At 45.4% G+C, this 12,603-nt stretch overlaps 1 protein-coding gene across 1 annotated transcript in view; it reads right to left on the bottom strand.

Moving 5' to 3' along the window:
- Window positions 1-10,759, bottom strand: part of HMGXB3 (HMG-box containing 3) — a 60,209-nt gene extending 49,450 nt beyond the window's left edge. The window contains exons 1-5 of the mRNA XM_068980091.1: window positions 10,625-10,759; window positions 7,411-7,549; window positions 6,356-6,530; window positions 2,612-3,109; window positions 940-1,038 (exon numbers count right to left, since the gene is read on the bottom strand). Coding sequence (XP_068836192.1) covers window positions 940-1,038; window positions 2,612-3,109; window positions 6,356-6,530; window positions 7,411-7,547 — 909 coding nt within the window. The 5' untranslated portion in view covers window positions 7,548-7,549; window positions 10,625-10,759. The remainder of the gene's footprint in view (window positions 1-939; window positions 1,039-2,611; window positions 3,110-6,355; window positions 6,531-7,410; window positions 7,550-10,624) is intronic.
- Between the last annotated feature and the right edge of the window lie 1,844 nt (window positions 10,760-12,603).

The following is a 12,603-nucleotide window of genomic DNA, read 5'->3' as shown; positions in this document are numbered from 1 at the left end:
GAGACTAAAACAAAAAAAACTGTATAAGAAAATTGAGACCAATAATATCCCTCATGAATATAAATAAAATTCTGAACAAAATGTTATCAAATCCAATCCAATAATATATTAGAAGGATAATATATCATTGCTAAGTGAAGTCTACCCCAGGAACACAGCGTTAACATTCGAAAAATACTATTAATCATACTAACAACAACAAAAACCCAATCATCTCTAAAGACACACAAAAATCCAATATCCAATCCTGTTAAAAACTTCCAGCAAAAGTAACTTTCTAAACATGATAAGGGTACCTATGAAAAACCTACAGCTAATGATGAAAGACTAAAGACTTCCAACCTAAGAAGACAGACAAAGATGCTGGCTCACACCACTTCTACTCAACAGCATGCTGGAGGTCCTTCACAAAACCCTACGACAGTCTCAGCCCACATGCTGCAGTATGTGACGGAAAGAACAGTGAGAATCTAAAGACCTGGGTCCTTGTTCTGCCTTGTTTCGCAGCTCAGTGACCCTGAATCATAGAACAAGCCCTTTTTCTTCTTTGGACCTTTTCCCTAACCTGCACAATAACAGTATTGAATTCCATCAGTGATCTCTCAAGTTTTCTACGTCTATACTTCAGAAAATATGATAAAAGCCATGGAACCTATCCCAAGAAATTACTTTTTCAAAGAGAAAAATTTGTATGTAACTTGAGTTCAAGGATCCTGTGGAGCTCTATTCACAGACCCACCCCCCACCCCCTCACCCCCAGTTAAGAATATCTGAACCAGAAAATCTCTGAGATTTCTGCCAGTCCCCATGTCCTAAATTCATAGAACAAGCCCTTTTTGCTAAAAGGCAAATTGCTAAAGTTCATTAGCAATTTTAGAAAACTACCTGAAAGAGAATTCTTACGGAGCCATAATCTCCATCAACTCCCCACATACTAACCAGTTTGATGGAGGTGGGGTTCTCCACAACCGAGTAGGCAGGAAGAGGCAACATAATGAACTGTGTGGCTGGCGCAGAGGAGCTACTCTCACCAGAATCCTGCGGGTACAGGGAGACAAGACAGTTTTATTGAGATGGAGTGAAGAACACCCAGGAGCACTCGTAACACTGAAGACAATCAAGTCCAATAACCAGAGACAACGTGCTTACCCAACGGAGGCATCAAGAAAATGTATGGACCTACAATTGTCTCAAAATAAAAGCTCAACTAAGGACAAAGGAAACCACTACCACAGGGAATGTGCTATCCTCATTTTACAAATGAGAAAACTGAGGTTAAGATACTTAAGACTCCTAAGATCACATAAATAGTCAAAGAAACCAATTCTTGTGACACTGTCAAATGTTCTTAGGAACCTATTCAGTTCAGTTCAGTCACTCAGTCGTGTCCGACTCTTTGCGACCCCATGAATCACAGCACGCCAGGCCTCCCTGTCCATCACCAACTCCCAGAATTCACCCAAACTCATGTCCATCGAATCTGTGATGCCATCCAGCCATCTCATCCTGTCGTACCTTTCTCCTCCTGCCCCCAATCCCTCCCAGCTTCAGAGTCTTTTCCAATGAGTCAACTCTTCACATGAGGTGGCCAAAGTATTGGAGTTTCAGCTTTAGCATCAGTCCTCCCAAAGAACACCCAGGACTGATCTCCTTTAGGATGGACTGGTTGGATCTCCTTGCAGTCCAAGGGACTCTCAAGAGTCTTCTCCAACACCACAGTTCAAAAACATCAATTCTTCGGCACTCAGCTTTCTTCACAGTCCAACTCTCACATCCATACATCACCACTGGAAAAACCATAGCCTTGACTAGACCTTTTAATCAGGCCAATGGCATGCTTCATTACCATAAACAGCACTGCGGCAACAAATAATAAAATTTATGCCTGGCAAGGAATCCTTCGGAGGGCTATCTGCTCTCACCTGTCCAGGCTGTAGCGGCCACTGCACGCTGGTCCTCTTAGATTGAGCAGGACAAGTACCTCTCTGAGGATGCCATCCTACCCAGGATGACAGACAGCCTGGTGGCAGCTCCTCAACTCTTCACTTCCAGGGTCGACGCTGTGGAATCACTGAAATCACTGCTATTTCCCCTCAACTGGGCATGACTAGAAAGCCACTGGGAAGAGATTTCCCCCTTCTTTCTCGGCTATTAGACTGATCAACCTGGCTGTGAAAAGAACTTCCTTCTTCTACTTACTCTGTGCCCAAGACGACCATTTACAATCCTTCCTGAACAGTTTTCAAGATGCTATTATGTTTGCTGAAACAATCATATGGGAACATAAAATCCTAACCAATGCTAACAGCCTAACAGATCCTGGCTTTGAGTCATGGACAGGCCAAATTTCATTCCCATCCCTCCTGCTAATGTACCTTATCTCGTGTGAAGAAAACACTGGCTAAACTGAGCAAGAGGAGATGTGAGTGCCTAAGAAACTGAAGAGGACTTTGGACCAAGCCTACGGGCAAAAAGGTTCAAGAGGACTGCAGTCCAACTCAGAAATGCCACACCAATTCCTAAGTACCACCACTCCAGAATCACACTGCATGGGTCTAGCTGCCTTTTTAACTCTCTCAGGTAAAGCTCAATCACAGTACCTGTCACTTACCCTCATGACTGTTACTACAGACATACTCTCCCCCACCTGCGGGTGGGGCACAGCCAGGCTTCCAGTGGTAAGGTCTGATGAGCCGTTCACTAAGGTCTCTTCAATAACCAGGCTCGTCTGATAAGGTTGGTGGCTCTCCCCTACCTCCAGGGAAGCCTCATTTAAGAGCACATCCTGGCCGAGGATCTCTGAGGTGGCGATCTCCTGTACAGCACCAGGCTGGGCAAGGGCTCCCACATCCTCAGCTAAGGCCTCCACAGCCAGGCATTGTTCCGCCATGCCTGCATGGCCGGGCACTGTCTCCAGGGCAGTGTTGGACACAAGAGATGGTCCTTTGGGGGACATCTGGTTCTGGGCCACACACAGCTCTAGCTGAGGGCAGCTCCGCTCCTCCTGCAGGCTGCTCTTGGGGATGATGATGTAATCTGAGCGAGGGAGGATCTTGCGGAAACCTGGGATGTCCGGAACCACAGCAGTCAGTCCAGAGAGCTTAGAGTTCTGATGATGAAGAAGAAACAAGGAGAGATAAACAGAGTTAAGACCACATGAAATACACGTATAAGCTTCCCACCCCAACCCCCACCCCCCCACGGAAGAACCAGAAAGATTCCATTCTCTTGACCTATGACTTAGATAGGGTCAGCCTCTGCCAACAGCAATGTCACACTTTATCCAACGTAACTGACTCACTTAGTCACAAAGGAGACAGAAAGTGGATTAGATTCTATAAGGGGCACTGATCTTGGCATCATGCAACTGTGAGCTGAAATCCCAGATCTGGTGGAGTCTTGAACAAATTCTTTCCCCTTTTTAGGCTTTGCTGCCCTATCTGTAAAACAAGGGAACTGAATCTGGCTATTTATGAGTTCTTTTCCAGCTCTGACGCTTTAGGATTTCAAGTTAGCTTTAGATGCCAGGATGTATAACGGAGATTTAGATGCCAGGACGTATAATGCTCAATGAAGCACTTAAAGCATAAGATATAAACCAATAGGCCACTTTGGATCTCAGGGAAGCAAGGAAGAATTCTGACATCACAGCATCTCCCAGACTTGCAAAGAAGGCTTCACAACAGAGTGTGTATAGGGAAGGGGTTGTATCATAAGGACCTGAATATACTAGAGGAGGTGGGAGAATATAAACATTAACACTGACCTAGGAAGGTTTAGAAAATACTTCTTAAAAGCAATACTATTAAGTTAGGTACTATTGTCATCCCCATTTCTCAAATGAGGGAACTGAAGGAGGGCAAACTTTCCCAAAACACACAATTAGTGAGTAGTAAGACTGAGACTCCAGGCCAGGTCTTCTAGGGAGCTAGAAGACCAGGTACTAGAACACTAGCAGCCACAGCTCTGCATGGCTACCTGGAACCAAGAAAAAGGTGCTTGTGTTTTATTTTTTCAATTTAAACTGGAAGTTACCCAACAAGAAAAACAGACAAGTTCAAAGTGAACAGGAAGTGAGAACGGAAATTAAATTGACCCCAAACTAATTTTAGAAGCATCATTTAAAAAGAACTAAATCAATTACAAAAGGATCTTTAAAAAAAAAAAAAAGAAGTGGATGAGACTCTTAGGTTACAAAAGAAGCACTCAGGTGAAATTTGAAAGGAAACTGTCCAAACCCATGATGGAGCCTGTACTGGAGAGACAATGAAGAAATGACATTCTCAAGCCACTCTGTGAAGCCGACAGGTCAAGAGAACAAAGCTAAACGGTGGCAAATACAAAGGCTGGTCTGGACTTTATCAACAAATCCAAGCCCAGAGAAACCAGGGCAGCCTGAATGACGTTCATCTTACACACTATAAGGAATGACACTGCAACCGCAGGCCCCGCAACCTGGCAAGAGACCTAAAGAGCTGCAAGGGACATAGCCCACCACAAGGTCTTCGGCAGGTTCCCACAGTACAGGCAGGAGGCTCCCACCTGCACACCAGGTAATTGGGGAGAGGTCAAACAGCACATACAATCTTACCCAGTCTTGGCACACCCCAGACGCTCACTGAATGTCACCTTTTCTTGTTATATGGTCACTGGACGTTTAATCTACTAAACAGTGGTATTTACTGACCAAGTCAATATGTTCCAAGAACTCAGCCAGGTGTTTTACATTATCTATTTTAAACATTGCAAACAGATACTATTATCCCCATTTTACAAATAAGGAAAGCAGGACTCAAAGCTTAAATGATTCTTTCAAGGTTACAGCTAGTTAATATTAGAGCTAGTTTATTCATAATAATCTTGGGGATAGTGGTGGAGATGACGGTTGATACAAATTTACATATGGATAAAAAATCATTATAGATGATCTACTTAAATTTTTTAAGTCTTAATAAGGACCTATAACAACAACCAGTTTTAAAAGCCATGTCAGGGGACTTCCCTGGAGGCCCACTGGGTAAGACTCTGTGCTTCTATAATAAAAAGCCTGGGTTCGATTCCTGGTCTGGCGAACTATGATCCCACATGACCAAAAAAATGAAATCTCTTTAAAAATTAAAAACCATATCATTTCAGGATTAGGTAAAATTTTCTTGTATCATGGGCAAAAAGTTTGTGACTTTATAATGGGGAAACCAAAGAAAATATGTGTACTTTTCCCAGACTTCACCTCTCCTCCTCCACAGGGATTGTTTCCTAGACTCAGTTTACAAACAAATCATCCAGAGGAGGAGTAGAGTGGCATGTCCCAGATGGTAGGTAACACCGAGCTCTTCTAAGAAGAGAAATGCCAAGCCAACAAGGACAAACTAATCTAAACGGCGGCCAGTGGCAGGTGGGCTCCACTAAAGGGGACACAGCCTGTTTGCTATGACACGGTCATTGTGTTCCTGAAGAACTTTTGCTCTGTACGATCAAAAAAGTCAGAGACTCTTGTTTCAACTGGAAAAAAAGGAGTTACGGTGAAAAGGTTTCAGCTTACAATAACAAGGTTATTCTTCCTGCAGGAATTTTTGTTTAAAAAAAAAAGCAGTACTAATAGCTGTCAGTACATTTTATTATTATGAACGATAATAACAAAATGGCTGACAGACACAAACCAAAGAGCTTTCTTGCTTATTCTTTAATGCAATCGTTCAAAGCCTTAGTCCCTTCTGTGAACTTCAGCTTTAGCCTTACACTTTTCATTCAATAGTTCAATACCAGTGCTAGAACATGTCTTATATAAAACAGCTGTGTCCACCTCTAAACTCACAAGCCTAATTGCTGATTATGGAATAACTGACAGTGGTCAACACAACACAAATTAATAACATTTACACTCAACTGATAACATGAAAATCCACGGTGTAGGGAAAATGTCTGTAGAAGCTACTCGATGAAGGGAAAGGAACACTTAACTACTCAAGGACGAGAGGCTCCAAGTTTTGCTAAAATTCAGAAAAGGAACCTGAGGCTCCCTGGAGACAATGTACGGCCACAAGCAAAGGGTACAAGAGAGTGTGGGGCATCATCGGAATAGAAACAGAGAGGGAGTGCCCTGGCAGTCCAGTGTTTGGGGCTCAGCACTCTCCACGCCACAGCCCAGGTGCAACCCCTGGTTGGCTTGAGATTCTGCAAGCCATGCGGCGCAGACAAAACAAGAAAGAGACAATATCAGACTCAAGAAAGGTAAAAATGACTCAACTTTAAAGTTCTCTCAAGAGAAGAAAATAGGAGAACAAGAGGTTGGATTTCCCAAGCCTTACCACTAGAGCAATGGAGGCATTAGCTGAAGGGGGGAAACATTACTTACAGGATCCAGACCTTCTTTCTCTAGTTTGGCTTTCTCCAGGTAGTAACTCCTCTCGGCCACACTGAGCAGCCTCCAGCTCTCACTAATCTTCTTATTGATCTCAGACTGAGGGAGGTGGGGGAGCTCCTGCTGCACTTTCAGGTAGATGTCGTAATAGTACAGAAGGTAAGCGGACCTGAGGAAGCAAGGACTTCGTAAGGCTTCCTCTCCCTCAACCAGTAAACTCTACAATATTTGAGTAGTGAAGAGTTAAATACAAAACCCAGCTTTTCATTTCAAAAGCATTTCTGTAAACAGAGACTGAAGCAAAGAATCATTTAAATAATATCCCCAGAGGGTAAATGACAGGAGGTTTCTCCCTCCAGAAACCTGGAAGCAAAGGCTTATCTGGTTTCACCACCACCACTTTTTCTGCCGGGATGACTGACTTTAAATCCCAATATGGGCAAAAAACAGATACAAATGTTCTGACATTCCACTTTTACGAAAAGGTTAGAGGACTGACTACCACTCACATCCTCCTCATCTACACAGCCTTTGGTCATCTCTCTGCTAAACAGCACCTAGCTGAGGCCGAGGGAAGCAAGCAGGCCTGTCGAAGTGACCCAGAGCTGGGGGCCTCAGCAAGAAGTCTGGGGAGCTCACAGTTAAGGAGGAGATTAGAGCTACAACCTGGATATTCTTTATAGGTATCATTGGTGCTACTTATAATTCCATACTTTTATTGATGCCCTAATTAAATATTTAGACAACAGTAGTATTAATAATGCAGGATGTGGTTCTCTTGTACAGAGCTCTCCACCATTTGTATGCCTATTTCCTGCTACAGCCTAGAAACAGGACCAAAATTTGGAAAGGAATGACAACTGCTGACATCAACTGGCCACTTCCTACTCCCCAACTCCCTCTCCCCCCAACCCCACTACCACCATCAGGAGACAAGAAATGACATGGCACTCTCAATGAATCTGGACACACTAAAGTCTTCTTGTTCAACAGAGCTCTCCAAGCAGATTCTGTTTATAAATGCCAGCTACCAAAATGTGTTGGCTAACCTGGGTTTCTTGGCCTTTTCTCCATGTATTTTGTACTTTTTCTTCTTCTTGGGTGGCCCAGGGGAGGTATAACAGTAGGCTTCCTCAATTTCCTCCATCACGACAGTTACCTCAGTACCATCATACGATGCATCCATGGCTAGAGGAAAGTCAAACACAAACAAGTGTCAAGAATCTACCTGAAAGAGGACAGCAGCCTCCCAATCCCATGATCCCTTATCTCTGCCAGAGCCTTAAGACTCAGTCATGTCCCAAACTCAGCAGATGGATCTTAAGCATCACCTGGGGGACTTACTAAATATACAGATTTTAGGATTCCACCTCAGCCTTCTAATCAGAATCTCTAAAGGGTATGGCAATGTATCCTTAACAAGATTTTTGTGCCATGTGCTTAGTTGTTCAGGCATGTCTGACTCTTTTTGACCCTTTGGGCTGTAGCCTGCCAGGCTCCTCTGTCCGTGGGAACTTTCTGGCCAAGAATATTGGAGTGGGTTGCCATTTTCCTCCTCCAGGGGATCTTCCTGACCCAGGAATTAAACGCTCGTCTTCTGTGTCTCCTGCACTGCAGGCAGATTCTTAACCTGCTGAGCCTTTGGGAAGCCCTTCATGCTGAAGCTCCAATACTCTGGCCACCTGATGCAAAGAGCCAACTCACTGGAAGAGACCTGATGCTGGGAAAGATTGGGGGCAGGAGGAGAAGGGGGCAACAGAGGATGAGATAGATGGTTGGACGGCCTCACCGACTCAATGGACATGAGTCTGAGCAAACTCCGGGAGACGGTGAAGGACAGGGAAGCCTGGCGTGCTGCAGTCCATGGGATCGCAAAGAGTCGGACATGACTCGGTGACTGAACAACAACATCCTTAACAAGGGCCCCAGGTGATTCCTCTGACTAGGCAAATCTGGGGTCATGAGCTTAGCCCTTTCACTTATATTCACTCATCAGACACTCAGTAATCCTTCAACTCAATGATTTATTAGCCCCATATTATAAGAATTCCATATGGTAACAGGTAAATACTTGGCCAGGAGTCAGTTCTGGATGCTCCCTCATGTTTCACGCCTTAAGTAAAATGCTTCATTGATTTTCATTCATTCAAACGTGTAATAAGTGCCAATATGTAGGAAGTTTCTTTACACTCTGCCAGCTTGTGTGACTTTGGACAGGTTCTTCAGCTGCTTTAGGTTCAATTCTCTCTTTTTAAACAGTAAAAAGCAATGTCTCTCCCACCTTACCACAGATTTATAGTGATAAGGCTCAAGGAACAGTCAAGTGCCATACAAAAAGGATTTATTATTAAAGATGAATAGTCTGTGACTGAGATGCTTAATGACCTGCCCAAAGGGACACTACACCCAGGGACTTGAAAAGCAGGTTTTTTTTAAACTCAAAAATTCAACTGTGAGCCTTCTTCCATTATACTACACTGCTCCCATCTCTATTAGCAACATTCTAAATCAGCACTGTTCTATTAACATTTTGAAATGATCTAAATGTTCTTCATCTGTGCTCCTCCAATATGGCAGCTACTTATAGCTACTGAGCACCTGAAATATGGATTGTGTGACTGAAGAACTTGAATTGATTTCATTTTGTTTAATTGTAATTAGTTTAAATAGCCACATATGGTGAGTGACTTACTGGTGTAAACAGTAATCTGACAGACAGACATTAACTCTCCAGAACTAGTTTAAGAAACAGATAATCTACTAATAGCCTTTCCTAGGGAAAGGAAGGCATTACAAAAAAATTCAATGACTAGTTCAAGAAGAGTTAGTTTATTTGTGGCCACATCCTAAATTGGAGTTTTACACACAGACTCAATCCTTGGATGCAGAAAGGTTCCCAGAAACTTCATTTTACGAGAAATAACATAGTTGCTCGGGAAAATCTGTGAGAAGATAATTTAGGATTCTGGGAAGGAGGAGCTGTGTAAGTAAACACAGAACTGATATACGTATTACAAGGTCCACTCACATCTCAATTTAGAACTCACTCCACAAATGATGAAGTATCTGATAAGTTATAATGAGAAAAAGCACTGCATGTTGAGTCAGGAGACCTGGATCCAAGTCTAAATTCTAACCATGCAATATCAGGTAAGTCTATTCCCACCCTAAAATTCTGTTGTTCCTCAAGTGAGATGGAAGAGGCTGAAATCTGTGGCTCCTAACTTTGAGAGGCAAGAATACCTTTGAGAATCCTGTGAAAGTGGAAATACCCTCTCCCAGAAAATGTAGATAAACATTTCACTTTTAATTTTTAAAGATATACCAAAGGCTAAGAATGCACTATTCCTAAAGTTCTTTCTACTTCTGTACCACCTCTAAATGATTTCTCTTACCACTAGAAAACATAACAACCCCCCACACCACCCACCCCCACCCTCCTCCGCCCCAAAAAACCCCAGCCTTCTGTTACAGCACAACTCTGGAGGAGAACATAACCCACATTCGGCTGGGTCAGAAACAGGCTAGTGCCTTCATCGGGTAAGGGACCTGAGGGTTCAAATCAAGGCTACATGAGGATATGCTTTTTTTTGCCTTCAATAATTGACTCCTCAGCCCTTGAGTCTTACAGAGAAAAGCAATAACTGCAGGAGAGCTTCTGTAAAGAATGACATACAGGGTTTTAGCACGCAGAGCAAAACAAGTTAAAAAACAAAGTCATACAAACACATTGAGGGTTAGGGGCAGGAAGAGACTACCCTGGGTTTTGGCTTGTTTGACTAGCCTGGCTTAAGCCTGGGTTCAAGAGTTGTTTTCAGATCCTAGTCCCCAGTACAGCAATGCAAAAAAAAAAAAAAAAAGCCAAGATAATATAAAGGGTAAAACCAAGGGCTCTGGACGGCAGAAGATCAGGGTACTAATTTAATTCAGGCACTTTAACAGCAGGCGCGCAAAGTTCTATGACCTTGAGCAATCTACTCTCACTCTCGAAGCCTCAGTTTTCTCCTCTTGTAAAAGAAAAGGAAGGTAATACTTGAAATACGTGACACACTTTGTCCCATCAAATACCCCTCGGACCCTCATTAAACGGCTTTGACAGCACAGCTGTGGGCCATGGTTGGCCTATGAGCCTTAGACGAATGCGGGAGGAGACTAAGGCTCACTGCTCCTACACTGAGGAGGAGGCAACAGCGCTTAGAGAGCCGCAGCTCCCAGCTGTGGGCGCCCAGCTCTCGCAGCGTGGCGCTCAAGGGCGGGACTTACCTGGAGAAGCGTGCAAGCCGCGCGGCTCACATTCCCGGTGGCGCGCGGCCAGGGGGCTCGACGAGGGGGCTGGCCGGCGCACTCGCGCTCCGCGCTGTCGGCGAGAGGCGGCTCCAGTCGTGGCAGTGGCAGCAAGGAAGTGGAGGCGAGGACTCGCGCGCGCATCCCGGGGGCTAGAGGAGCCCCGGCCCCGCGGCGCCGCCCGGCGACACACGGCGCGGAGTCGCGACAGCCCCTCTCGCTCCCCTTCCTCGGAGTCGCGATATGGGGTCGTAGAGGGAGGGTGTGGAAGCACACGTTCGCCCCGCAGGCTCTTCAATGACGCCTGCCTAGGGCCCCGGGGGTCAAGCCCCGGGAAGCCCGAGGAAGAAAGCAGGGACACGGGCGTCACCGCGGCACTGGCTCAGCCGCAGCAGCGGCAGCGGCGACGGCGGCAGCAGCAGCAGCAGCAGCAGCAGCAGCAGCAGCAGCAGCACACCTCAGATCGTCAGGGAGACCCGTCCCGGCGGCCCTCGCGGCGCACCGGAAGCGGCCGGCGGCGCGTGACTGCGTGCGACTCCTCGCGCAAGCGCAGTAGTCCATCTCAGACTGAGGGGCGGGCCCATAGAAACTGCTTAGAAACTCAGAAGGGGATTGCTAAGGAGGACGGACTGCTTCCTGCTAGAGGTTCCGGGAGGCGGAGGAAGCTACGGCCGCCCGCGGTGGAAGCCCTCAGCCCCTCGGGTGTTGCTGTAGGGCGTTCAGGTAAATGGGGCGGGGCTGTGCCGAGGGCGGGGGTCGAGGCCCCGCCTCGCCTGTCAAAGCCAAGTCGGGCCAGGGGAGCCTCAGCACGCTCCCCGAACACGGCGTTCGAGGCATGACCCCATTCCTGCTCTGTCACCTCTTGTTCAGGATAGGTTTGTTACTTCTTAGCGCGTCATCAAGCCGTCCTCCTCACCCAGTGATCTGCCTGCAATCCGTCTCTCCCACCGTCCCACGCACAGTAATGGTTGTGACTGATTCAAATGGAACTGAATGACATGTGCAAGCAAATAAGAATTGTCCCTTCCTGCCGATGTCACTGATCGTCCTACATTTGTACAAGTCCCTGCACTCTTCAGTTCAGTTCAGTCGCTCAGTCGTGTCCGACTCTGCGACCCCATGAATTGCAGCACGCCAGGCCTCCTGTCTGTCCATCACCAACTCCCGGATTTGCTTATTTTCTTCTTATACCACTATCACCTTTCTCCATCTACCACTGTCACCAGCCTTCTCCTAGTCACCTGCCTGAACTGATGCAGTTTCTTCCAATCTCCTCTCTTTCCCCTTTACAGTCTATTCTCCACACAACATGCAGACATATCTTTTTGTACTGTAAATCTGATCAGGTCACTCTCTGCTTAAGACCCTCCAATGTCCTCTTGTTTACTTAGAATAAAATTCAAGCTTGACCTCCAAGGTCTTGATTTGGTTCTGAGTCATTCTCCTTCCACATCTCTTCTCAGTACTGGTATTGTTCCCAGAACAAGCTACATCGCGCTCTGTAGTATGCAGAATGCTAGCTTTGTACTGAGCCTCCTTGGGTTTGAATTCCAGCCCCATCACATATAAGCTTAAGCATGTAAAGTATTAATAACAAGTTATGTTTACAAAGAACCAATAACTGGCACTCATTTCTGTAAATGGCATCACCATTCACTCGATTGCTAAGTGCTCAAGCCAGAAATCTGGGTGTTATCTTGACTCCTCTTGCACCAATCCATCAGGAAGATCTGAAAAAACATTGTCCCAAACTGACCACTTCTTACCATCTCCATTATTAATCTAAAACAAGCCACCATTATCTCACATCAGGGGTCCTGCAACAGCCTCCTAGTCTCCTTTTTCTCTGACACCCTTCCATTACATTCTTCACACAGCAGTCATCTTTCTCTTTGCTTAAAATCCTTCAGGAGTTTCTTGTTGCATTCAAATTAACATATCCCAACTATATATAGCCT

This window comes from Capricornis sumatraensis, chromosome 9 (genome assembly GCF_032405125.1).
Source record: "Capricornis sumatraensis isolate serow.1 chromosome 9, serow.2, whole genome shotgun sequence".
Lineage (NCBI taxonomy): Eukaryota > Metazoa > Chordata > Mammalia > Artiodactyla > Bovidae > Capricornis > Capricornis sumatraensis.
This window is presented reverse-complemented; position numbering and strand designations above follow the sequence as displayed.